General features: G+C 45.4%; 2 protein-coding genes across 2 annotated transcripts in view; both read right to left on the bottom strand.

Moving 5' to 3' along the window:
• The window catches only part of SSU72 (SSU72 homolog, RNA polymerase II CTD phosphatase), a 49477-nt gene extending 47101 nt beyond the window's left edge, over nt 1-2376 (bottom strand). The window contains exon 1 of the mRNA XM_053400729.1: nt 2108-2376. Within this exon, the coding sequence (XP_053256704.1) occupies nt 2108-2187 (80 nt within the window). The 5' untranslated portion in view covers nt 2188-2376. The remainder of the gene's footprint in view (nt 1-2107) is intronic.
• Nucleotides 2377-3806: 1430 nt separating this feature from the next.
• Nucleotides 3807-5080, bottom strand: LOC128419711 (actin-related protein T2-like). The gene has a single exon (XM_053400727.1). The coding sequence runs from the start codon at nt 4980-4982 to the stop codon at nt 3882-3884; it is 1101 nt and encodes a 366-aa protein (XP_053256702.1). The 5' UTR covers nt 4983-5080; the 3' UTR covers nt 3807-3881.
• Nucleotides 5081-25998: the final 20918 nt, after the last annotated feature.

Raw genomic sequence — 25998 nt, 5'->3', positions numbered from 1 at the left:
CTTAGGACAAAATGAAGTGGTGTCTCTTCACCCCTTAGGCAGGAGTGCGCCTATTTAGGGTGGCTAACAACCAACCAGTCGAGCTGCCCTTCTCTTGGATATTCCATTCCATTCTACTCCACCATTGCTTTTCCTATGGATTCTCTAGGGTGTTTACACACCTGCAAATGTCAGGGTACCTCCCAAGCATAAAGATACTTCCCTCCCATTTCTCAGTTGTCCTCTTTTAGCTACATATCTCCAGGTACACATCACCCCCATAATTCACTATTAGAGCATTGTTGAATATTTGTAAACAAAATATAAATATAATATTTATGACAAGACCGTAGGGTGGGAAAAGGGATGATGAAAACACATCGGTTCTACCTAGGAACCTTAAGTGAATTTGAAGGGTGGGAAAAAAGAGAATGACAGCAAGTAGAGAGCCCTCAAATAAGGGTTCAAGAGCAGCATCTTTTCCTTCTGCAGCCCTTCAACCAGAGTGGGGAGGGGAATCTATATCACAATAAGGTCGCAGTTCCTTTACTTCAAGATTCACATGCTGGCATCCGAGGAGGAAGTAAAAATGAGACAGAAAAGGAAACTGCCACATCCTTTAAAGATTGTATCAACACTATCTCTTCTCTTTCCCTCACTCTCATGTTACATAAAGCTTATCAAGAACTGTGACGCTGCCACAGCCTCAAATAAAATAAAGTGAGTTTTATTGAAGGGCAGTATAAAAACTCTGTAACAAAAAATATATTAAATCATTTCAATGACAATTATGAAATCCCACCCCTCAATATTTGCATAGTCTTATAATGCAGCAGCCTTGTTTTCACACTCTCCCAAGGGATTGTCATGATACATAAACCCCACCCCACAAAATAAGCATAAAGCAGTTTTGTTCTACTTGCCAGATAGCTGTATTTCAGTTGTGTTTTAATTTTGGTTTATGTATAATGTACTGCACAACACATCCTGGAGTACGTATTTTTTTATAAACAGAAGTTAAGACTTGCCTCCACTGTGATTGGATCAGTCCCTACCCCCTTGTGTCAGAGAACATCAGATATGGCTCTTCTCCAATAGGCCAGAGGTTCAAGGGCAGCACCAGTGAAGAACCAGGATGAAGAAAGGAATAATCCCACCCCCACAGGAACCTCGTGTTACTTCCATTCTTGATACCAGATTTTAAAATGCTTTGTTATTGTGTGAAAATATTTTTGTAAGATAGTCTTGAGAGCCTCTCAGGGGTATAAAGTGGGATAAACGTACTCTTCACCCAGGCCTTTAAGAGAGATGTTTTAAAAGACCCCGCTCTATTCTTATTATTGTTAAGTGTTGTAAACATTTTCAGTATTGCATGTTTACACTGCTGCAACCCATGCACAGGACTTTATGGTGGATGCCAGGTAAGAAACCTAAATAATAACATAAGGGAAGCCTGCTGGATCAGGCCAATGGTCCGTTAGTCCAGCACCCTGTTCTCAGTGTCCAAGCAGATGCCCCAAAGAGAAACCATTAAGCAGGGCCAGAGCACAAGCGCACTCTCCCCTCCTGCTACTGGCATTCAGAAGCATTACTGCCTCAATGGAGGCGGACCACGGCCGCCATGACCAGCAGCCATTGACACCGCTCTCCTCCGCGAACTTGCATAAGTCTCTTTTAAAGCCAATTAACAGTAAGCAATAATCGTTTTAACCGAATCTGAAAGTGGCATCTTCACACTATTGGAACTTGCCCCGTGACCTTACAGGAAAGGGCAGTTAAGAAATGTAATAACTACAATAATCATCATCATCATCACCATCCACCGCCCGGCTTCTTGACAAAATTGGGAGTTCGATCTACGTCACGGAGCCCCTTGCCGTAAATTATTCTACCCGATGTCGAAGAGCTTTCCTTGACGTTATCTCCCGCTTCCAAGAGAATTTGGGGGGGAACTGTAAGGGTTAAGTGACGTCACTGTGACGACGACGAGGATGAGGAGGCCCCACCTTGATCCAATGTGGCGTCGAACACCCCCCCCCCACTTCACTTCAAACGGGGAACCAGAGAACGGAATTGGAGAGGGGTGAGGTAGCTGAGCGAGGCCTACCCAGGCCCAGAGTTGCTTTACCTGAGGATATTGTGGGCCTCCATGCTGCGGTTTTGGTTGCTGGAGCAAACCACAGCCACCCGGAGCGGCGAGGAGGGCATGGCTGGACGCCCGGCGGCGAGGAAGGGGCCGGGGCGGGGGCCTGGGGAGGGGAAGGGTCGAAGAGGGAAAGGCGGCGGGTGACGGCAGCGAAGGGCCCGCGATGAGGTTCCCAGGAGGTGGTGGTGGCTGCGGCGGCAGCGGCGCTTCCCTTCTCGTCTCTCTCACTCTCACATACACAAAATGGCGTCCACTGGGACCGGAAGAGGCGGGGCTGGCCGACGTGTCCGGCTCTATGAGCCGCGCCCCGCCTGCTTTCGCTGCGACCTTTTTCGCCTTCCCTTTCCAATCATAGAGAAGCGGAAGTGAGGGGCAGAGTGTCTGGCCAAGGGGGGGGTTTACCTTTCTCCTCCCCCACCTCCTTCTCGTAGTTTCCCATGACGACGACGACGACGACAATGAGCGGGAAGATGGGTATTTATGCGCCAGGGGGAGAAAGCCTCCTCCCCCGCCCCAGCGGAGTGATATTTGCATATCTCTATGGAAACGGATAGAAGGGCAAAGGGCCGAGCGAGAACTTTTGAAAAGAGATGGGGAGTAGCCGCCGCCGCCTCAGTTTTCTTCCCCCAATGACTTCTGGGAATTGTAGTTGGGGGGGCTCATGAAACAAATTCCCTGGCAGAGAGTCCTTCGGTTCTCAGGACTACATTTCCCAGTTTGCTTTGCCCTCCACTCAGGAAACCTGGGAAATGTAATCCTCAGAAAGGCAAAAACATATCTGAGGGGCTCTCAGAGGAAATGGCAGTTAAAGCAGGATTAACTCTGAGCTGGAAATGTGTGGCCCTTCCAAAACTGAAAAGGTTATTAAAGGATGCTGGGAGCTGTAGTTTTTTATTTTAGTTTTATTTAACAACATTTATATAGCGCTTAAGCAAAAGCTTTAAGTGCTTTACAATAAATATTAAAATTATGCGCCAGTTAAAAATGTTAAAAAAGTTAAAAATGAGGCACTAAAAACATAGTTGGAAGGTGGTGCTGGAGATTCTCGGTAGTGATCCCTCTCTTTTGATGAACGTCTGAAGAAAAGTTTCCCAATACCCTTAAAAAGGTAAAGGACCCCGACAGTTAAATCCAGTTGCGTTATCTACTTGCACTTTTTTGGCATGTTTTCGAACTGCTAGGTTGGCACGGCTCAGTGGTTTACATCACAGTGCCTCCCGTATCCCCCGCCAAGACCCTTAGGGAAGAGTTAAAGTCCAGGGTTGCCATGATGGCAGTATCCCAAAGCTAGTGATGTCACAATGCAGGGCCCTGGTGATGTTATAAGAGAGTGCCTGTGGTGTCACAAGGCTTCCAACTCTGGAAAAGCACACAAAATATTGCAAGAGTTAAGGCAGAGCCCAGAAGGTGAAGGAAGGTGTATGAAGGTGAAAAAAAGGATATTCTTGGAAAAATTGGATTTGTTCTTCTCCCCCTCTTGATTTTCATTGAGAAGAATTGAAAACTGGGAGAATTAAAAAGAAAAAACCCTCATGCCTCCTGCTTTTTTCAGAGTAATAACTGAAAGCTATTCTTTCACTGTCTCAAAAGCCCCTTCAGAACAAAATACAGTACAAACATAATTATCATAACATGAAGGTCACACTCATAAACACAAAGAGAAAGAGACTGGAGAACTGAACACTCTTTGTACTTTTATTAAAGTTACAATCTTGCAGATCAGCTTTATAATCATCATAATAAGTATACACCCTTCTTAAAAGCACTTTCGGTGGATTGCACCCGCACCAAATTCTTGGTAGTCCTCACTGGTAATCCACATGGGTACAAAAGAGTCCAGGTGAGTTAGAATGGATCCTCCCAGCCAGGCAGCGCACATTGTATCTGGAGGTGCTATGATTCGCAGTGGAACCCCCTGTGGGACTTGGTGTTCTATCTCTTTAAAAATCCTCTCATCGAGACCCTGGAAAAGTGATGATCCGCCTGAGAGGACCAGGTTCCCATAGAGGAGGCTGCAGATATCCCTGTCACACTTTCTAATGCTCTTGGTGATCATGGCCTGGATGCCCAGCGCCTCAACACCGATGATCTTTGGCACGAAAAGGATTTCTGGTGCTTGGCAGAGGTGGAGATTGAGTGTGATGGTGCTTCCATCTGGCAGCTTGAAGACCTCAGCTTTTCTTCCTGCTTCCTGCTTGGGATCCAAAGCTACATAGCAGGACTTCTCTTTGATGTTCTGCACCATGATTTTCTTGGCCCTGCTTAAGGAAGGCTGGCTGTTTTCCAAAAGGAGGCTGGCGAGGTAATTGGTAATGTCCCTCCCCGCCACATCAAGTCTGGACACTCCGTGGGGTAGGCAATATCCTTCATAGATGGGGACAGTATGAGTTACTCCATCTCCGCTGTCCATCACCAACCCAGTGGTGCGTGCGGACGCGTAAAGGGCCAGTGTGGCTTGGACCGAGAGGTACAAAGCTGGAACCTGAAAGTGTTCAAACATCATCTCTGTTGTTCTCTCCCGATTCAACAGCGGATTCAGTGGTGGTTCAGAGAGCAGCACAGGCCTCTCGTTGGCTTTCACTTTAAGCTCCTGTTTATAGATGTGTTTCCAGAGGTTCTCCATGTCATCCCAAGAAGTAATCACGCCACGCTCAACGGGATAATTCAGCAACACGGCACCATTCTTAGAGAAAGCCTTCTCCCCAATGTAGTAATCCTCCGTGTTCTGTTTAAGGTGTCCAACAACGGATGTAATAAGCGATCGTGGTTCAGACTCACCTGAGATCCCAGCTTTGCATGACCCAGATCCATTATCAATGATCACGGCTGGCGTTTGGAGCAGCTTGATATCCAACATTGCACTGTTGGCAAATGAACCCAAATACTAAGAGCTCAGTGATTTCCATGAGGCACCTCTAAAACATGCTGCAACGTCTGATCGTAGAACATTCTAGAATCCTGGCATCACAAACAGGCAAAGCTGCTTGAAATTCCAGCTCTGTTTATACCCTGAACTCATACCTCTCAAGTGTCCCAATTTAACCAGGACATCCCAAATTGACAGAAGCCGCCCCAGCTTCTGATCCCAATCACGAATGCCCCTTTTGGCTCCTGTGCTCCAGCCACGCCAGAGCGTGGGACCAAAAGGCGGGCATTTTTCAGTTCTGGCACGAGTCAGTTGGCTCAAACCAGATTGCAAGACCAAGAAATGGAAGGAAAAGTTACATTCACCCCATGTGTCATCTCTCCTCTTCCTCCCTTCCACCATGGCACTTTTGTCTGTGGCGCTGGAGGAGGAGGAGGAGGCAGGTCTTGTCTATGCAGTGTCTCCCGAAGCTGCACAGGCTGGGTCGACCATTCAGTAGGCTTCTCCGGTCCACACAGCATCTCTAGATGCAGTGGAAGCTGGCATGACTTTCTGGTAGGCTCCTCCAGTCTGCACCACGCCTCCCAAAGCAGCACAGGCCTGGGAGACCTTCCAGTAGGCCGAATTTTCATCAAAAAATGTTGGCAGGAATGTGAACTTATCTTGTACTTGTCCCACTTATTTTTTTTTTTTTTTATAAATTTTTTTTATTGCTTTTTTCCAGAATCTAAATCCATCATCAATAACACAACAAAAGCGGTTTTACAGAAAGAAAAAGAAATTAAACAAGAAAAAATTCATTTTTCGAAGTCTTTTTTTTTTTTTTCATCATCCACTGGACTTCCCCATCTCCTCCATCCCTGCATTCTTTATAATAAATATAAACAGCAAATTAATACCTTGTTTCCTGTGTTTTTGTATTTTCATCTAATTATTCACTCTGAAATTAAAACTTTTCTCAATCATTAACTTTGTTTCTATCAACTCCGAATTTCAATACTGAAGCATATTTACCTCAAACCTTAGCAAATTTTTAACATTCATATATCTTATAATGTTTTTGTAAATAGTCCTTAAATTTTTTCCAATCCTCTTCCGCAGCCTCTTCTCCCAGGTCTCGGATTCTGCCAGTCATTTCGGCTAGTTGCATATAGTCCATCAGTTGTGTGTGCCATTCTTCCAGTGTGGGTAGCTCCTGTGCCTTCCAGTATTTAGCTATGAGAATTCTTGCTGCAGTCGTTGCATATAGAAAGAAGGTTCTGTCTTTCTTAGGTATCCTCTGGCCCACAATGCCCAAGAGGAAGGCCTCTGGTTTCTTCTGAAAGGTATACTTAAATACCTTTTTCAACTCGTTATAAATCATTTCCCAGAAGGCCTTCACCCTCGGGCATGTCCACCAGAGGTGGTAAAAAGTTCCTTCAGCCTCCTTACATTTCCAACATTTATTATCAGACAAATGGTATATCTTTGCAAGTTTGACTGGGGTCATGTACCACCTGTACATCATTTTCATAATATTTTCCTTTAAGGCACTACATGCCGTAAATTTCATACCGGTGGTCCATAACCTTTCCCAGTCCTCAAACATAATGTTGTATCCAATATCTTGTGCCCATTTTATCATGGCTGATTTGACTGTCTCATCTTGAGTATTCCATTTAAGCAGCAAGTTGTACATTCTTGAAAGCACTTTCGTCTTAGGTTCAAGTAATTCTAGTTCTAATTTTGATTTTTCCACCTGGAAACCAATTTTTTTATCTTTTTTAAAGATCTCTAAAATTTGGGCATAGTGAAACCAGTCTCGCACCTTCCCTTTCAATTTTTCAAAGCTCTGCAACCTCCAAGTGTCACCCACTCTTTCTATTATTTCACAGTATTTTGCCCAGCCACCCCCCATATTAAGTATTTTTGTGGCTTTAGCCTCCATCGGTGATAACCACCTCGGAGTCTTGTTTTCAAATAAGTCCTTGTATTTAGTCCAGACAGAAAACAGAGATTTCCTTACAATATGGTTTTTAAACAACTTATGAGACTTTACCTTGTCGTACCACAAATATGCATGCCACCCAAAAGCATTGTTGAACCCTTCCAGATCTAGGACATCAGTGTTTTCTAGCAAAAACCAATCTTTCAGCCAGCAGAGGGATGCAGCTTCATAATACAACCTTAAGTCCGGCAGGGCAAAACCCCCTCTTTCCTTTGCATCTGTTAATATTTTAAATTTTATTCGGGGCTTTTTGCCCTGCCAGACAAACTTCATAATGTCCCTCTGCCACTTTCCAAAACATTCCACTCTGTCCACGATCTGTAGGGTCTGGAACAGAAACAGCATTTTTGGCAATACATTCATCTTTACTGCTACAATTCTTCCCAACAAGGAAAGTTTCAATCTTGACCAGATTTCTAGATCCTTTTTAATTTCAGACCAACATTTTTCATAATTATCTTTAAACAGATTCAAATTTTTCCCAGTCAAGTTGACCCCCAGGTATTTCACTTTATTAACAACGTTTAGTTCTGTTTCCTTCTGAAACCCATCTATTTCTAAAGGTGTCAAGTTTTTTGCCAAAACCTTAGTTTTTTGTTTGTTTAACTTGAATCCCGCCACCCGACCAAACTCAGAAATTAATTCCAATACTCTTTTTGTGCTGGACACCGGCTCCTGTAATGTCAAAACCAAGTCATCTGCAAAGGCCTTCAGTTTATATTGTTTTCCTCCGACCTGTATTCCTTCCACCTGCTGATCCTTCCTGATCAAATTTAGCAAAACCTCAAGGACAGAAATAAATAGCAAGGGTGATAGGGGGCCCCCCTGTCGTGTTCCTTTTTCAATTTTAAACTCTTCTGTCACCACATTGTTTACTATCAATTTAGCCTTTTGTTCTGAATATATTGCATCTATGCCATTTTGGAACGCCCTTCCCACTCCCATCCCTTCCAAATTCTTCTTCATAAATTTCCAAGATATATTGTCAAAGGCCTTCTCCGCGTCTATAAATATCAAAACTGCTTTTGTATTCAAATTTGTCTGTAGAAGTTCCAGAACGTCAACAATGTTCCTAGTATTATCTGACAAATGCCTGCCAGGGAGAAAGCCTGCTTGGTCTTTATGAATAACTCCATTTAAGACTTTTTTCAATCTATTTGCCAAAATGTCAGCAAAAATCTTGTAATCCACGTTTAGGAGTGAGATGGGACGGTAGTTCTTAAGTTGAGTCTTTTCAGATTCCAATTTTGGTATCAAAGTGATGAATGCCTCTTTCCACGATTCTGGTGCCCCCTTCCCTTCCATAATTTGATTACATACCTCCATCAATGGCTGAGTCAGGTATTCCTTCAATATCTTATAGTATTTGGAGGTAAGTCCATCTGGGCCCGGGGATTTGCCTAGTTGCATGTTCTGAATGGCATTTTCGATTTCCTGTTGGGTTATTTTATAATTCAGGTCAGTTTGTTTGTCTTGTGTTAGTTTTTGTAGGCCATAGCTTTTTAAAAATTTATTTATTTCAGTCTCCACTTGGGGTCCTTGGGAAAACAATTTTTTAAAATATCTCTGGAAACACTTTCTAATTTCCTCTGGTTTCTGAATACATTCTCCTTCAACCTCTAGATTGGTAACAAAGTTCAGTTTTTGTCTCTTTTTCAGCTGCCATGATAGCAGCTTCCCACATTTATTTGCCGATTCAAATGATCTTTGTTTCATCTGTTTGATTTTCCATTCAACTTCTTGATTTATCAGTTTTGCATATTGTGCTTGATGGAATTTTATTTCTCTCAAAACTTCTTTTGATTTTGGATTTAGTCTCAACTTTTTCTCTCCGTCTTTTATCCTTTCCAAGATCTTGTCCTTTTTACCGTTCCAGAGTTTTTTCTTAATAGAATTCTGCTGTATCAGAAACCCTCTCATAACAGCTTTGCTTGCGTCCCAGATTGTTTTTTTTTCCACCGAAGTGTTCAAATTTAGTTCAAAGTAGTCTTTCATCGTCTTTTGGGCCTTCTTCACTATCTCCTGGTCTCTAAACAATGCATCATTCATTCTCCATCTGAAGGATCCAGCTGGTGTAAGTCTCAAGTCCATTTTCAAGGGGTTATGGTCGGAGCAAGTTTTAGGGCAGATCTCTACTTTTTTGGTCTTGGGTGCCAGTCCTCTAGATATCCAGATTTGGTCGATTCTTGTCCAGGATAGGTGGGCCTCAGAAAAGAATGTTCCCTCTCTACCTAGGGGGTTCTTTGTCCTCCAGATATCAATCAAGTCCATATTGTCTGTGAGTTCAAAAAAAGTCTTTGGTAGTCTGCCATCTTTAGTCACATTTTGATTTTGTGACTTATCCATGTGTGTGGAGACAACCCCATTCATATCTCCCATCAGAATGATGTTATTATAGTCCATATGGTCCAGCATTGTCTCATGCAGCTTCCCATAAAATTCAGATTTCCCCTCATTTGGTGCATAAATTCCAATTATCAAAAATTTTTCTCCTTGTGATTGTATTTCGATCGCCAAAATTCTTCCTTGTTCATCTTTGAACACAAATTTTGGTGCTAGGCTCTCCTTTGCATATATCACGACTCCCCTTTTCTTTTCTTTAGCTGATGAAATAAATTCTTGGCCTAGTCGCTTGTTTATTAGCACTCTTCTGTGGAGCCTAGTCACATGGGTTTCCTGGAGACAAATGACGTCTAGTTGTTCTTTCCTCAAAATGTGAAAAATCCTTTTCCTTTTTTCAGGGGAATTTGCCCCATGGATATTCCAACTAAAAAGCTGCAGAGACATCCTGGATCAGCTTGTTAGCCGATGGGGTTGTCTCCCTTCTCGTCTATGTCTGGAGGTGGATCTTTTGTACCAGGCGTGGGGGGTGGCCAGGTACCTGCTGTCCCTTTTCGAAGGTCCTCCCCGTGATCGTTTAGGAATTTTTCTTGCTCTTCTGCTGTTCTGATTCTCACCTTCTTCCCTTTCAAATTAAAAGATAATCCTTGGGGGAATTCCCACCTGTAAGGGATTGTGTTGTTTCTTAATAATCTTGCCAGATCCTTGTATGTAGTTCTTAAGTCCAACAATTGTTTTGGTATGTCTCTGAAGATTTCTGCTGTCTTTCCCTGTATCACCAATGGGTTTTTAAAATGTAGGCCAAGTATGTTGTCTTTTTCTTGCTTGTATCTCAATATGATCAAGCAATCCCTTGGTTTATCTTTCTTGGCCACTCTTCCCAATCTAAAAGCGGTGACGATTTTGAAGTCTTTCTCTTCTGCCAAACCCCAGAACTTGGATATTTCTGCAGTCAAAAAGCCAGCCAAATCTTCCTTTTCTAGTTCTGGAATATTTCTAATCCTAAGATTACTTTCCCGGTTTTTCAGCTCCGCCATAGACAGATAGGCCTGTTGTTCAGTGACCTGTCTACTCAGTGGTCTTACTTCCCCTCTTAATTCCTCAATCCTTTTTTTGTTTTGGTCTGCTTTCGTGTTTGCGTCCTCAGCTAATTTTCGGTTCTCTGATACAGTCTTTTCAAAATTTCCTATCGCCTGTGTGTTTTGAGCAACTTGGTCTGTCAACTTATTAATCGTTGCTGTAACCTGGTCAAATTTAGCCGCTTGTTCATCAGCTTTCTTATTTAATGCTGCCAGTTGATCCAATATTTCTTTAGAAATAGGGTCTAATCCTCCTGCAGCCATATCCTCCAAAACTGGCTGTTTAAATTGTCCTTCTTGCAGACCTGTCACAATTGGAACAGATGATCTACGTGGCTGCACAGGCAAAGTTGATTGCAATAGTTCAGTTTGTTTTGCTTTCTTGGCAGCCCTTGTTTTTCCTGCCACACTCATTCCACAACTGTCTAGGTTTCAAGGTCAAATTGTAAATCCCATGGGAAAAGCAATCATCCAGGCAAAAAGATTTCCAAAACAACCAGCAGTTCTCAGAGGTTTATATTTCCACAATCCAGCAGGGGGAGCTCCCCAAAAGTTTCCACCATTTAATTCCCAAATATGGTAAAATCCAAAATAAGGGGGGGAAACCCTCTAAATTCACTTTAAACTGCAGATGATAAAGGTTCTTTGCGAAGGTGTGAACAACAGTTCCTTTTTTGTAACTGCAAAGTAGCCCAATGTAACTTTATGTCTCTATACACAGTTGCCACAGTCTGATGTTACTTTGTATCCAGGCAGCCCGTGAGCTGGGGCTTATAACTTTATAATCCACAAAATATAGAGAGGTATAACACAGTCTCACAATCAAATCCAAACTTGCAGGGTAAGTTCCAACTTCTTTTAAACTCCTTTCAACGCTTCCGCTTTAAAAAAACTTTGCTCAGTACTTTAAACAGGGACGGAAGACTGACTTCCTTTTTAGCGTCTCCCGCTTTCAGCCGAAATTCACCAATTTGATGTCCAAATAAAGCCTCAAATTTCTTACTCACGAGTTTGTTGTTTCCAATCAAATGTTCAAAGAAGAAAGGTCAGCGCTCATCAGCAGCAGCCGCGCGGCTTCGCTTCCGCGGAAAGAGCGATGGATTCACAGCACCGCTACCCCCTCCACGTTCCGGAGCCCCTTACGGGGTCCCTTCTACGTATCCGAGGTCGCTCCTGGTGCCCGCCGAATCCCACGGCCACGGGCTCACTCTACCCGTGGTTTTCCTAAACGGGTCGTCGCTGTGCCGCAGCGCACGACCCTTTTCCGCGGAGCCCCTCTTCAACAACTGAAGAGGACCGCCATTGCTGTTTCGCGCCGCCTCCGGAAGTGTACTTGTCCCACTTAAATTACTTGGGGCCCTTACTTTATCATGGGCACTGCTTCGTGTGTTTTGCAGGTATATTCTGCAATGTGCCATTGACACAATAAGCATGTTGCTGGGAGACCTATACATTTGCACATAATTCCACTGTATTAGTTGTTCTGCGGTGCTTCTCCAGTGTTACCATAATATTGCTGTCTAGAAGGGAACTCCTCAGGGTGGTCTCCTCAGGAAGGCTCGCCTGGCTCCTTCATTACATTATCTCTAGATGCGAGGCAAAAGCATTCCTCTTCTCCCAGGCATTTGGCTAATTAAACAATCTATGGCTCTTTAAACTGTGGTGGGGTTATTGTTATTGTTTGTTATTATGCTATGTATTCTGTATTTTTATGTTGTTAACCACCCTGTAATGAGTGGATGAAGGGGGTGTAAAAGTAAATATTAATAATTAATATCATCATCATCATCATCATCATTTATTACTTATACCCCACCCATCTGGCTGGGTTTCCCCAGCCACTCTGGGCGGCTTCCAACAGGAGATTAAAAATACAGTGGTACCTCTGGATGCGAACGGGATCCGTTCCGGAGCCCCGTTTGCATCCTGAAGCGAACACAACCCGCGGCTGCACGTGTCATGATTCGCCGCTTCCGCACATGCACATGACATCATTTTGAGCAGCGAAACCCGGAAGTAACACGTTCCCTTACTTCCAGGTCGCCGCGGAGCGTAACCTGAAAACGCTCAACCTGAAGCGTATTTAACCTGAGGTATGACTGTACATTAAAACATCAGCCATTAAAAAACTTCCCTAAATAGTGCTGCCTTCAGATGTCTTCTAAACATCAGATAGTTGTTTATTCCTTTGACATCGGATGGGAGGGCGTTCCACAGGGCGGGTGCCACTACTGAGAAGGCCTGGTTCCCTGTAACTTTGCTTCTCGGAGGGAGGGAACTGCCAGAAGGCCCTCGGCGCTGGATCTCAGTGTTCAGGCCAAACAGTGGGAATGGAGATGCTCCTTCAGGTATACAACAATAACAGCTCAACAGCTCAGCAAAAACAGAACATACACAAACACAAAACCGCATTTGTGGTATTAAAAGTTACAGGGTTTCAGAAGTTATGGGACATGCATTTCTGGAAACAAAGCAGTATGTACGCCCTGAAACATGTACAAGCAGAGTCATTTAAACTGTCCCAATGTCATCATGAGCACAAATAATCATGAACGCCCAGTAAAAAGGATGGATGGGTGGGTTTCAAGCTTTTTCCAAATAATCCTGGGTATGCTAGTTAAGTCAGGTGGCACATGGCAGGACAGAGTCTCCAACAAAGATGTGCTCTGCCAAGCCCACACTCACCAGCATGTTCACGCTCCTGTCTCAGGAATGCCTACATGGGCTTGGTCATGTTCACAGAATGGAAGATGGCAGCACCCCTAAGGATGTGCTCTATAGGGCTTCAGGCACCAGGCCTGTGCTACAAAGATGCCTGTGAATGTCACGTGAAGGCTGGCAATGTCAACCCTGCCTAAAGACAGACAGGTCGTCCACCCATAGCAGTGAATAGAGGAGAGATACCTGCTGGGAGGAGCGCAGGAAAAAGAAGCACCGTGGTAGATCTGCAGCAGCACAACCGGATGCCTTCATCTGCCCCAGCTGCAACAAAACATGCCTCTCCTGGATCAGTCTCTACAGCCACAGCAGGCACTGCAACCTTCCAGCAGTTTCCTTCACCCCCAAAGGTGCACCCCTCCATTTTCTCCTTGCACTTACAAGATCCCAGGCTGCAGAGGTTCAGGATAAGAGTTTTCCTTCTCCTAGATGGGCTGCATTCCCAGGTTGATGCGCCCCATCTGCCCCTCACTTCCCTCTACGGACGATTGTAGCCAAGCTGTACAGTGGTACCTCGGGTTAAGAACTTAATTCGTTCCAAAGGTCCGTTCTTAACCTGAAACTGTTCTTAACCTGAGGTACCACTTTAGCTAATGGGGCCTCCTGCTGCCGCTATGCCGCCACTGCACGATTTCTGTTCTCATCCTGAGGTAAAGTTCTTAACCCGAGGTACTATTTCTGGGTTAGCGGAGTCTGTAACCTCAAGTGTCTGTAACCCGAGGTACCACTGTATATAAATGGTTTAATTAATAAAATAATAAAAGACTCACCTATCAGTTATTCTACATTATTTTAAATTCTATATGTACACACAGAGAGAAGTTTTTGAAACAGAGGTTAGATGGTCATGTGTCAGCGATTCTTTAGCTGTGATTCCTGCATTACAGGGGGTTGGACTAGATGACCCTTGGGTCCCATTCTAATTTACAACTCTATGGTACGTGGTGTGTGTGTGTGTGTGTGTGTGTGTGAGAGAGAGAGAGAGAGAGAGAGAGAGAGAGAGAGAGAGAATGAATTACAGTTTTGAAGGAGATGGGTTTAGAGGGAAAAACCTTTGGCTATCACAGCACTGTATCACAATGAGTAAACCTATAAGAGTAATGTTTTTTTCTTTCATTTTTGAAACGAACTATGTGGAGGAAGCCTTGGGGGACTTTTAGCATCACAGTGCGGGACGTATGGAAGCAGTCAGTACAAAGGGGTTTTTGTGTGCCCCCCCCCCGATTAAACAGTTATCACTGTATCACCGTCGGAAACTCCTGGAAATGGTCAATATTTTTTAAAGAGTGATTTTTTAAAAATTGAGCATTTTTTTTTGCCGGGTGGGGCATATGGCCTGCAGGCTGTGATTTAGCTACCCCTAAATCCTGCCAACCTAGCAGTTTGAAAGCACGTCAAAGTGCAAGTAGATAAATAGGTATCACTTCAGCAGAAAGGTAAATGGCATTTCCATGTGCTGCTCTGGTTTCGCCAGAAGCGGCTTAGTCATGTTGGCCACATAACCCGGAAAAACTGTCTGCAGACAAACGTTGGCTCCCTCAGCCAGTAAAGCCAGCTCACTGGAAGGACAGATCGTGAAGCTGAGGCTCCAATACTTTGGCCACCTCATGAGAAGAGAAGACTCCCTGGAAAAGACCCTGATGTTGGGAAAGATTGAGGGCACAAGGAGAAGGGGACGACAGAGGACGAGATGGTTGGAAAGTGTTCTCGAAGCTACCAGCATGAGTTTGACTAAACTGTGGGAGGCAGTGGAAGACAGGAGTGCCTGGTGTGCTCTGGTCCATGGGGTCACGAAGAGTCGGACACGACTAAACAACTAAACAACAACAACAGCAAAATTAAAATCAATGCTATCTCTGTTCCTTTCTCCTCAAATTATACATTGCTCCCCCCCAATTCCTCAGTAGAGTGTTGTGATGATTTCTTCTCTCCCCAGACTCTGCCTGCATTATTTAAGTGCCTTTGCTAACACCAAAAGGAAGAAAAAGCCCATCAAAGATATTCAGGGACATCCTTCCTTTAATGCAATCAGCCGGCCGTGCGGGCAGCTGAGGAATGGCCATAATTAGACTGCAGTGGAACGCGAAGGGCTGGCTATCTGGGGAAGGACAGTGACTACGTTAACCTAATTAAGGGTTTCCATCAAAAACTGACGTGCAAAGCAGCTTTGGTGTGGTTTGAGGGAGAATTACTGTGTCTCCTCCCCCCACCCGCTTCCATCTCTCCTTTCTGTGCAGAAAGTTGCCCAACAGAAAAGGATGCAAAGAACTGCTGCAAAGTTTTCAGAAACTGGTAGAACGCTGTGAGTAAATTATTTGGCTTGGACAAGGATGGGGCACCGTAGGGCAGGGGGCCAAATGCGGCCCCCAGGCCTCTCTACCTGGCCCTGGGAATTCTCCCCTAGCCACCCCCTCAATGCCCCCCACCTAGCAAGTATTCTTGTCCAGCTGGGATGCGTCACTAAGCTCTCATTCTCTCTTTTTAAATTTCTTTATTGATACTGTTGTAAATAAAAATTGCCCTTTTCCCTTATGGGGTATCCAAGAGCCCACATAGAGTCCTTACATAGGTTCTCTATTGGTAGGAGAGAATAACAGAGGCCAACCAGAGAATATTGAGAAGCAAAGCAGCTTGTAAGCTTGATCTTTACTGATCTGTTGCAACAGGGTGCTCCCCTCACCCGCAGGAGAGAGGAGGGACCCAGAAAAATGGCGTGCAAGGCCTTATAAAGACTTTTGAAATTGCTACCCTGTAGATCAAGACCACCCCCAGAAACATACATCACAGAAGAGGCGGTCTAAAACAGAAATTTGAATATTGTTTTTCTCCTGTTGTTGTTTATCTCCTGTCTGGCCAGGGGCCAGCGCTGTCCGAAGACACTTCCAGGTCACGTGGCCAGCGTGACAAGCTGCATCTGGTGAGCCAGCGTAGCACACGGAACGCCGTTTACCTTCCCGCTATAAAGCGGTACCTATTTATCTACTTGCACCCGGGGGTGCTTTCGAACTGCTAGGTTGGCAGGCGCTGGGACCGAGCAGCGGGAGCGCACCCCACCGCGGGGATTCGAACCGCCGACCTTTCGATCGGCAAGCCCTAGGCGCTGAGGCTTTTACCCACAGCGCCACCCGCGTCTTTTTATAATACACTGAGATAAAACTCTAGGTGGCTTCCAACATATTGTTACGGAAATTACAGTGGGGGGCACATCTTTAAAGTTAAATAATACAAATATTATGCCTGAATATATCCTTCCAACTTGACAGCTCAGGGAAGTGACCTAGCTTTAAAAATAATATAAAATCATCTCCTTTCCCAGTTCCCCCCATTCCAAAGCTATTTTCCCCTTGCAAAGGGACTCCAGGAAGTTCTCAGAGGTGAAAATTTGCTGGGCTCATTGTTAGCCAAAGGAAGCCAAATCTCATCACCTGACTCGCCTCAGGCTCCAGACATGCAAAGGAACTTCTATTGTACTTTTGGGTGGTGGGTACTTAAGACATATTTGTCTATGCTAATCTTATACCTGAGTCTTGCCCTGCCATGTCTGCTTATGCTAATCTTGTACCAAGGACTTGTCTGGACATGTTTGCCAAGGTTAACCCCTCCCCTTCAAACTGTATTCTGGGATGTGGAGGGAAAGTTTTAAAAGCCTTTGTCACCCCATCCTCGGGGTTCAAAATTTGCTCTTTGAACCTATTGCGCAATAAACTTTGGTCTATTTGCTCCGGTTGGCTGGACTCCTTCCTTTATTCCGCAGGGACCCGCGGGCTCTGCCCGACGAGCTGGGTGACTGAGCAGCCTCACACCCAGATTTTTCCTTAACAATATATAAAAACATTAAACATTTAAAAAACAAAAAAACCTTCCCTGTACAGGACTGCCTTCGGATGTCTTCTAAATGTTGTGTAGTTACTTATCTCCTTGGTTCGGGGGTCACATAAAGTCCGATTAAAACAAGAATGTCCTACCATGCCCTCCAACATTTCTCTGATGAAAATAGAGATGTTCTGTGTTCAAATCAGAAACCGGGATGGCTTCTGTAAATCCGCGGCTGTCTCTAGAAAATAGGGACACAATGGAGAGTCTGAAAGCGGGGGTGGTGAGAGGAATGGCCGGGGGAGAGGAGAGGTAGCTGGGAGAGAGTTCTGTGGGCCAAAGGGAAAGATGGGGGGGGGCGTTCCCCGTCTCTTGTATAAGGTGACTCACCAACAAAAAGGAAGCCAGAAGATACTTCTGAACAAGCCTTCTTCGCTGCTTCTATGTTTCCAAATTGTTGCAAAGAGAGCCTGTTCGTGTTAATTCCCCAGCTGGAAAAGGTCTGTATACAGATGGTTAAGAGGCCAGGTGACCACTAGATGGCACCCTGGTGCCACAAACAGGGGGAGATAAACAAGCTACACACACACACACAAACACACAAACACACACACACACACACACACACACACACACAAACAAACAAACACAGAGTGCTTTTTTCTGGGGGGGGACGCATACCCCTAAACATTTTGTGAGTCTTTGTACCTTTGTCCATTTACTGTATTTCCCCCGAATTGAACTATAAAATGGTGATTTTCTGGAGTCAAAATGAGAGTACCCCTAAACATTTTTTTTAGGAAAAAAGCACTGGTAATACAGTGGTACCTCAGGTTCAGTACTTAATTCGTTCCAGAGGTCCATTCTTAACCTGAAACTGTTCTTAACCTGAAGCACCACTTTAGCTAATGGGGCCTCCCGCTGCCGCCTCGCCGCTGGAGCACGATTTCTGTTCTCATCCTGAAGCAAAGTTCTTAACCTGAGGTACTATTTCTGGGTTAGTGGAGTCTGTAACCTGAAGTGTATGTAACCTGAAGCGTATGTAACCCGAGGTACCACTGTAATAGACAATACAATACAATATAATATAATATACTGGAATTGTCTGTCACAACTTCAGTAAAGCTGGACTCAAATCAGAAGCAGAAAAACATGTGAGTAGAAGAGGGGAAATGATGGGCTTCATGGCCACTCTAGTAGTAGCAGTAACATCAATTAATTGGCTAAAAACTGCAACAAGAATCATAAGAACAGCTGTATCCAATCTCAATTATACTTAGAGTAGAACTGTGAAAATTTGTGTGCATGACTAATTTAGATCCGTTAATTTCAGTGGGTCTGCTATGGGTCAGACTTAATTGGATGTGACCCAATAATACCTGTTTCCCTTAGCTAAACACTGATGATCAATATTTTAATAGAGATTTTCTGATCACAAATCAAAGTACAGGCAGGGAAGAAGTGTACATCTTTCCTGTGGAAATTGGATACATGCTGAAGCAGTTTTAGCAAGTAATCAATCGTAAGTAGCAGCATATAATAAACCATGCGAGTCCTTTCTTGAGAAAATAGGAGGCCAGAAAGTCTGATTAGGAAATATCATCTTTCCCCAATTGCAGCCTTCAGTTGTGGATCCTTGGCAGTTAAACCCTGCAGTAATAATGCTTGCAGGATACTTGATGCTAGCCCAAAGGCTGAGAAATTACCGGTAATCAACCCAGTTCATCTGCTAATCATAATAATACTGATACTGCAAGTAATATTAATAATAATACAAATTGTTCTGCATGACTTTTTGTATTTTCTGCTCACACATCAGTGATCGGTAATGGTGTGGAAGTCAAGATAATGTAATTGGGAGGGAAATCTATTAGCTGGGGAGAAATCATGCAAGGTAGGAACACCCCCCCCCTTCCATAATTATAAAACACAGGGCAAAACAAAATCCACGGCTTTCTGGCAGCTGGCAAGACATTTTCTATGACACCCAGAGAAACCATTCAGACACCATTTCATCCTTCTCTAGGCCAGGCTGCGGCCGCATTGAAACACCACAGACCGCAATCCGTTTGCAAAGTCTATCTCCAGCCTGTGGGATCGCTCTTGAGGAAAAATCAATCTGCTATTAAAAGTGTCTTCTCAAAATTAAAAATGGAAACGCCCCAATCTGGAAGGGAAAACCCAGTGTTGAGAACCACTCGTTTGGAGTGCAGATCAACGGAGTATTTCGGAAGGTGTGTGTGCTGAAGCAGGCTTCACCAAGCTGGTGCCCACCAGATGTTTTAGACTGCAACTCCCATCAGCCCCAGCCAGCTGTGCATCTTTTGTGTGTGTGTGTGGGGGGTGTCAATGGGGACTATTTATAACTTCTAATGGTTATAGGGAGCACATGACTCCCTTGTTACAACAGCTCAGCTGGTCTGTTTCTGGACACAGTTGAAAGTGCTGGTTATGACCTCTAAAGTCTTATGTGGCTTAGGTCCAAGCTATCTGAAAGACCATATTCCCTCATACAAACCTGCCCAGGTTTTGAGATCTCTCAGTCCCTCCACCCTCGCAGGTACACTTGATGTGGATGTAGGAAGGGCCTTCTAAGTGGCTGCCCCCAGACTTTGGAACTTCCTCCCTAGAGAAGTTAGACTGACTCGCCTTGCCTTGTTGCTCTTTTGCCACAGGTGAAGACTTCCTTGTTCCAGCAGGCTTTGGGGAACCAACTGTCTTTAAGGAAAGGGCTGGTACTGCGAAGTGTTCATTGTAACTACCTGTATGTTTTAATAGATCTTTTCCGTATCGACATTGTTTTGATTCTAGTCAATGTTTAATTGTGTTGCTTTGAATGTATGGTTTATATTTGACTTTCATCAGCCATGTTTTATTCTGGGTTGTTATATTTGACGTTTTAACGTGCTGTAAATCACTTTAAGATTTTTCTCTCTCTTAAGAATATAAAGCAGTATAGAAATGGGATAAATAACAATACAGTGGTACCTCGGGTTAAGAACTTAAATCGTTCTGGAAGTCCATTCTTAACCTGAAACTGTTCTTAACCTGAGGTACCACTTTAGCTAATGGGGCTTCCTGCTGCCGCCGTGCCGCCACTGTGCGATTTCTGTTCTCACCCTGAAGCAAGGTTCTTAACCTGAGGTACTATTTCTGGGTTAGTGGAGTCTGTAACCTGAAGTGTCTGTAACCTGAAGCATCTGTAACCCAAGGTACCACTGTAACAATTAATGCTTGTTTCCCCCCCTCTATGTTTTTAGCTGTTTCTATTTTATCTATGTCACCTTGAGTCCTACTCTGGGGGAAAGGTGGAACATCATCATCATCAACAACAACAACTTCATTATGAAGTTCCAGCCATGTAACAAATCGCTCCTGGCTTGCAGTTTTTGATGCAATGCAGAAGTGCCCCCAACAAGAGGGGCATCTGTCTCTTTCTAACTTCTATTTCTCTACGCAATATTTTGCAAAGTGATTTGTCTGTCTGTCTTCTGTGCATTCAAACACCTCTCAAGATATCACCGGCCAATTTGGAACAGTGGTTCTTGAGATGGAGCAGCAAGTTTCGGTCCACATTTCGATACCTTAGGACACTATTTTGAACCGAGATGGTGTGCCTGGGAACCGACATGAAAGGAGGGGAGCCCTGCAGGCAGAAAGGGTGTGATATTTTCATTTGCGAATGAGCAGAAAGTGTGCACCTCCTCCAGCGTCTGAGATGAAGGCCGCAATAAGAGCAGCTGGCCGTGTGTCTGCCACCCCCAGCCAATTTCACTGATCCCAAGCCAGCATCTAATGGCGCAATAATGGCCTTGTCATTGTCACCGTTATGCTATTAGAGGGGGCAGTTGGGATCAGAGGATTGGCTGGGGGCAGCCCACGGGGCAGAGGCTGCCAGTTGCTGTACCCTCGTCTTGGAAGTGCAGAGTGATTGATTCCCTTTTGAGTCCGCGGAAAGGGGGCGGGGAGGGTTATCAATCTAAGCCATCAAGCAAATGAATCAGTTGCCGCCTAATGTACTCTTGGCTCCTGGCTCAGTTAGCGCAGCTGAAGGTCAGACCATTGCCGCAAGACTCATTTCTCCTTACGGAGCTTAAGAGAGGAGCAGCAGCAGGGGGAGGTCCCACCAGTCTAAACACCTACACAAATTGGCATTTTGTTGGAGAATAGAGGGGAAAGCTGCATCGAGAGCCAAAATTTTTATTAGAGAATCATCGAGTTGGAAGGGACCACGAGGGTCATCTAGTCCAACCCCCTGCAATGCAGGAATCTTTTGGCCCAACGTGGGGCTCGAACCCACAACTCTGAGATTAAGAGTCTCATGCTCTGACAACTAAGCTACCCCAGCTTCTTAGTCATTGCATTTACTACTACTACTACTACTAGGGACGTGGGTGGCGCTGTGGGTTAAACCACAGAGCCTAGGACTTGCCGATCAGAAGGTTGGCGGTTCGAATCCCTGGAACGGGGTGAGCTCCCATTGCTCGGTCCCTGCTCCTGCTAACCTAGCAGTTCGAAAGCATGAAGTGCAAGTAGATAAATAGGTACCGCTCCAGTGGGAAGGTAAACGGCGTTTCCGTGCGCTGCTCTGGTTCGACAGAAGCGGCTTAGTCATGCTGGCCACATGACCCGGAAGCTGTATGCCGGCTCCCTCGGCCAATAAAGCGAGATGAGCGCCGCAACCCCAGAGTCGGCCATGACTGGACCTATTAGTCAGGGGTCCCTTTACCTTTACTACTACTACTTCTGTGTTTTGTTCCAAGGACTGCAAAGTGGCACAAAATGTTTCTCCCCTTTTTTGTTTCATCCTCACAGCAACCCTGTGAGGTAGGCTGCTCTGAGATACTATGGCTGTACACACTGCCTTTAAGCATGTTTGAAGCACATCTCTCACCACCAAAGAATTCTAGGCTACCACACTGCCGGATGAACAATAACAACAAAAACTTTGAATTCTGCAACTGACCGCACCTTCTAAGAGATCGCTGCCCTTTCCTATCATGTTCGAGGCTGGATTCTGCAGGGGGCGCTTTTTGGATGGGGTAAAAGTAGGGGAAGTACAGGCTAGTACTCAGAAAGCAGGACCATGGACAGCTCACTGAGAATCAAGACACACATCCTAGCAGGAGGCAAGGCTCCCCAAAAGCAGCCAGTGTGGAATGTTGCTGCAGCAATCGTCTGGAGCGGATGGAGAGCTTCAGCCAGTGCCGGGAGTCCTTTTTTTCATCCTGCGGGCCACATGAGCAACCTGCCAGGGGCCACAGTCGCCTAGTGAGCAGAGCCAGCGGCCAAAGTGGACAGAGCAATGAACATTAGCTTTGTGTGGCATGCTAGTTTCACACACCCCTTTATTCAGGCATCATCTGAGCCCTTCTTTGTGTGCCTCCTTCACCAGAGGTCCAGATGGCAGCATCACAAGAATGGGGCCTTTTCTGCGGTGGCTCCTTGCTTGTGGAATGCTCTCCCCAAGGAGACTCGCCTGGCGCCTTTCTTACATATATTTAGGCACCAGGCAAAAACCATACTTCTTCTCCCAGGCCTTTGGCTGATTAAACAATCTATGGCCCATTGAACTGCTGGGCGGGTATCGTTTTTGTTTGTTAATATGGCATGTGGGGTTGTTGTGGTGTAAGCCGCCCTGTGAACCTAGGATGAAGGGTGGTATAGAAAATTTAAAAGTAAAACAAAATAGCGGCATTTTCAGGTTTCGAGCGAATATTTCAGCCAGGCAAAAACAGGGTATGACGCAAGAGTGGTGAGGGGCGTGGCCTGGAGGGAAGGGGGTGTGGCCTGGAGAGAGCACCGAGGGCCAGATAGATAAACCTGGAGTCCCACTATTTGGCATTTGAATCTCTGTTCTCTGTGAAGGAGACTGTTGGGGCTTAAAGGGACCAGAACCCTTTTCTGCAAGCCCTGGTTGAGTCCAGAAGGCTCCTACTGGTGAACCTTTCCCAAGGAACCCTAATTTAAAAGGCTTCGCTATAGTTTCCCAGTGCTAAAGCAAATGCACTTTGCACCAGCTCAGGAACACTTTGATCTTCCCTTGCTTCCAGCGTTCTGTACAGCCCGGCGCTGGGAAATGGATGCAAGGGGGCGGCTGAGCCATAGGAAGTCCTGGCACACGTTAAGGCCACAGAGGTGGGGTTTTCCCCTCTCCTTTCTTCTCTAAGTCACGCTCTTTTGCATTCCGTTTCAACCTTCTCTCTCCTCTGTTGCTATAAAAGGCTTCACCTGCAATCAGTGACTCAGCAGAAACGAGCCCTGCATGCTAAACACCCAACAGCTTGATCTGGGAAGCCAAACCCGCCACCTGGAGCATCCGTCAACATGCAAAACAGGGAAAGGAAGATGAAGCTGGATGTACACAATCATTCCCCCCCACCCCATCAAACAGGAACGGACTCAGCAGATACATATATATAGGTAAACATCATGGATTGGGGAAGGGCCATAGCTAAGTGGTTAGAGAATCTGCTTTGGGTGCAGAAGGTTCCAAGATCATTCCCTGGCTTCTCCGTGTAGGTCTGGGAGTGGCTCCTTGTCTGAAAACCCTGGGGAGCTGCTGCCAGTCAGAGTAAGATAAAGGTAAAGGGACCCCTGACGATTAGGTCCAGTCGTGGCCGACTCTGGGGTTGTGGCGCTCATCTCGCTTTATTGGCCGAGGGAGCCGGCATACAGCTTCCGGGTCATCTGGCCAGCATGACTAAGCCGCTTCTGGCGAACCAGAGCAACGCACGGAAACAGCGTTTATCTTCCCACCGCAGTGGTACCTATTTATCTACTTGCACTTTGACGTGCTTTTGAACTGCTAGGTTGGCAGGAGCTGGGACCGAACAACGGGAGCTATACCCCGTCACAGGGATTCGAACCGCCGACCTTCTGATCGGCAAGTCCTAGGCTCTGTGGTTTAACCCACAGCGCCACCCGCGTCCCTTGCCAGTCAGAGTACACAATACTAATCTAGATGGACCAGCAACCTGGCTTGGTATAAGGTAGCCTTCTACCTTCCTTTGGCTGAAGGGAAGGGCAATAGCTCGGCGGCAGATCATCTGCTTTGCATGCAGAGGGTCACAGGTTCAATCCCTGGCATCTCCAGGTAGGGCCGGGAGAAATGGGGTAAACCTACCATTGATTCTGAACCTTCTGCCCCCATTCCTGTGTGTTTATTCTTCCACTTTCCTCTCCCTGCCCTGGGGACAAGGTGCCACCTTTATTTACAGTCCTTTGGGGAAGAGAAGTGGTGTGATCACCACATTCTATTCCTGCCGCACACATGTGCCTGTCTGTTCCAAATATAGCCCTCTATTATCTGAAATGCCTCTGATTGTGTCCAGGGGTGTGAGAGAATGCATTTCTTCGTGTGCAGTGAAGAAGAGGTTCTGTCCTCTCTCTTCTTGACTGCCTGACTTCACGGAAGGACTGGCCTGAAGTCTTCTGGACCCAGACGCTATTAGCAGAGGGGAGAGGAGTCTGCAAAAGTCAACATGTCTCTCTTGCGGACTGCTCTGGCCATAGAAATTGGTCTCGGATACAGGGAAGTATATAAGGAAGCCAACCCCCCCTCCCCATAAGAAAAAATTATACAAATCCTCTTTGTTGACCACTGCCAATAGGGACCGCCAGCTTTATCCTAAAAGTGGGGCAGGGGGCGCCTCACACCACTGTGAAAAGCCCTGGGTGAGAGATGTTAAATTGTTCTTATATGCAACAACAGAGGCAAGAGTACTGTTAGCCCAGAAAATGGTTCTCCACTGCGGCCAAAAATGCATTTCCAGAAAGCAAGACTGGGAGGAAACATCCATCCCCTATTGTGTGCGCCACAATGGCTGTCATTTTATGGTACATTGCCCCTGAGCCTGGAGGCTCTATTTGGCTCCTTACTGCCCTCAACATGTTTCTTTTGGTCAAATCCTTTACAGTGGTACCTCGGTTTACATACGCTTCAGGTTACAGACTCCGCTAACCCAGAAATAGTTCCTTGGGTTAAGAAATTTGCTTCAGGATGAGAACAGAAATTGTGCTCCGGCGGTGCAGCGGCAGCAGGAGGCCCCATTAGCTAAAGTGTTGCTTCAGGTTAAGAACAGTTTCAGGTTAAGAACGGACCTCCGGAACGAATTAAGTACTTAACCTGAGGTACCACTGTATTCCCCAAGCCAAAGAGGACCCCACAACACAACGAACGCCAGTGTATATGCAGTGGTTAGACTGCCAGACTAGGAGTTGCATTCAAATCTCCACTAGGCCACAAAGCTAAAGGAGTGACCTTGTAAATGAGCCTCACTCTCTCAGTCCAACCTACCTTGCAAGGCTGTTTGAGAAGAGAGCTAGCCTTGTATTCTGCCCTGATATCGTTGGTGGAAGGATGGGAGACAGAAATGCAAGTAATCACCAGCCTGAAGTCTGGCTACTGCCAGCTTTATTTATTGCTGATTCAGCTCAGGTGTTTCCCCTCCTTCTCCCCTAAATAAAAGCACTATCCATTGAGCACAACCTCCCCCTTCTCCCCAGTACTCTGTTTCCAAGCCTCTGCAGTGTTATCTTGCCAATAAATCAAATTACCCCCATTTAAAAGGAGGAAGGAAACTGCTGCATCCTAAATGGATCGTTCTCCTGCCTCCCGTTTTTTTTAAGCTCAAGGTCGGTCATATTGATCTTGGCGCCTCTTCTTATCCCTTTGAAAAGAAGGAGAGGGAGTTATTTTAAGTCGCCCTGATAGGCCAGAACAAATCTGAGGGTTGATAAAGAATTGCCCTGGCTGCATTTTCTTAAGAGCTGCAATTTCCAGGGCGTGGGAAGGGCAGGGGATTGCTTTTAGGGATATTAATGTCCTTTGTGAAAGGAGAGAGTGGGGAGGAGAGGTGAAGAGAGTCTGATTCACCTGTGCAGAGGTTGTGATACCTTCTGAGTTTTTTGGGGGGGGGGGCTGTGTGTGTTAAACCTCCACACACAAACTTAGCCTGGGCTCAGTTGTTTCATTTATTTATTTTGAAATAGATTTTATTAAGGTTTATAGAGAAACATACAAGACTTAATATCTTTTCCCTTTTTTTAAAAAAACCAAACCAATACT

Source organism: Podarcis raffonei, chromosome 8 (assembly GCF_027172205.1).
Source record: "Podarcis raffonei isolate rPodRaf1 chromosome 8, rPodRaf1.pri, whole genome shotgun sequence".
Taxonomy (NCBI): Eukaryota; Metazoa; Chordata; class Lepidosauria; order Squamata; family Lacertidae; genus Podarcis; species Podarcis raffonei.
This window is presented reverse-complemented; position numbering and strand designations above follow the sequence as displayed.

Coding starts and splice junctions, on each gene's coding strand:
- LOC128419711 (XM_053400727.1), bottom strand. CDS start 4,982: ATGTTGGATATCAAGCTGCTCCAAACGCCAGCCGTGATCATTGATAAT.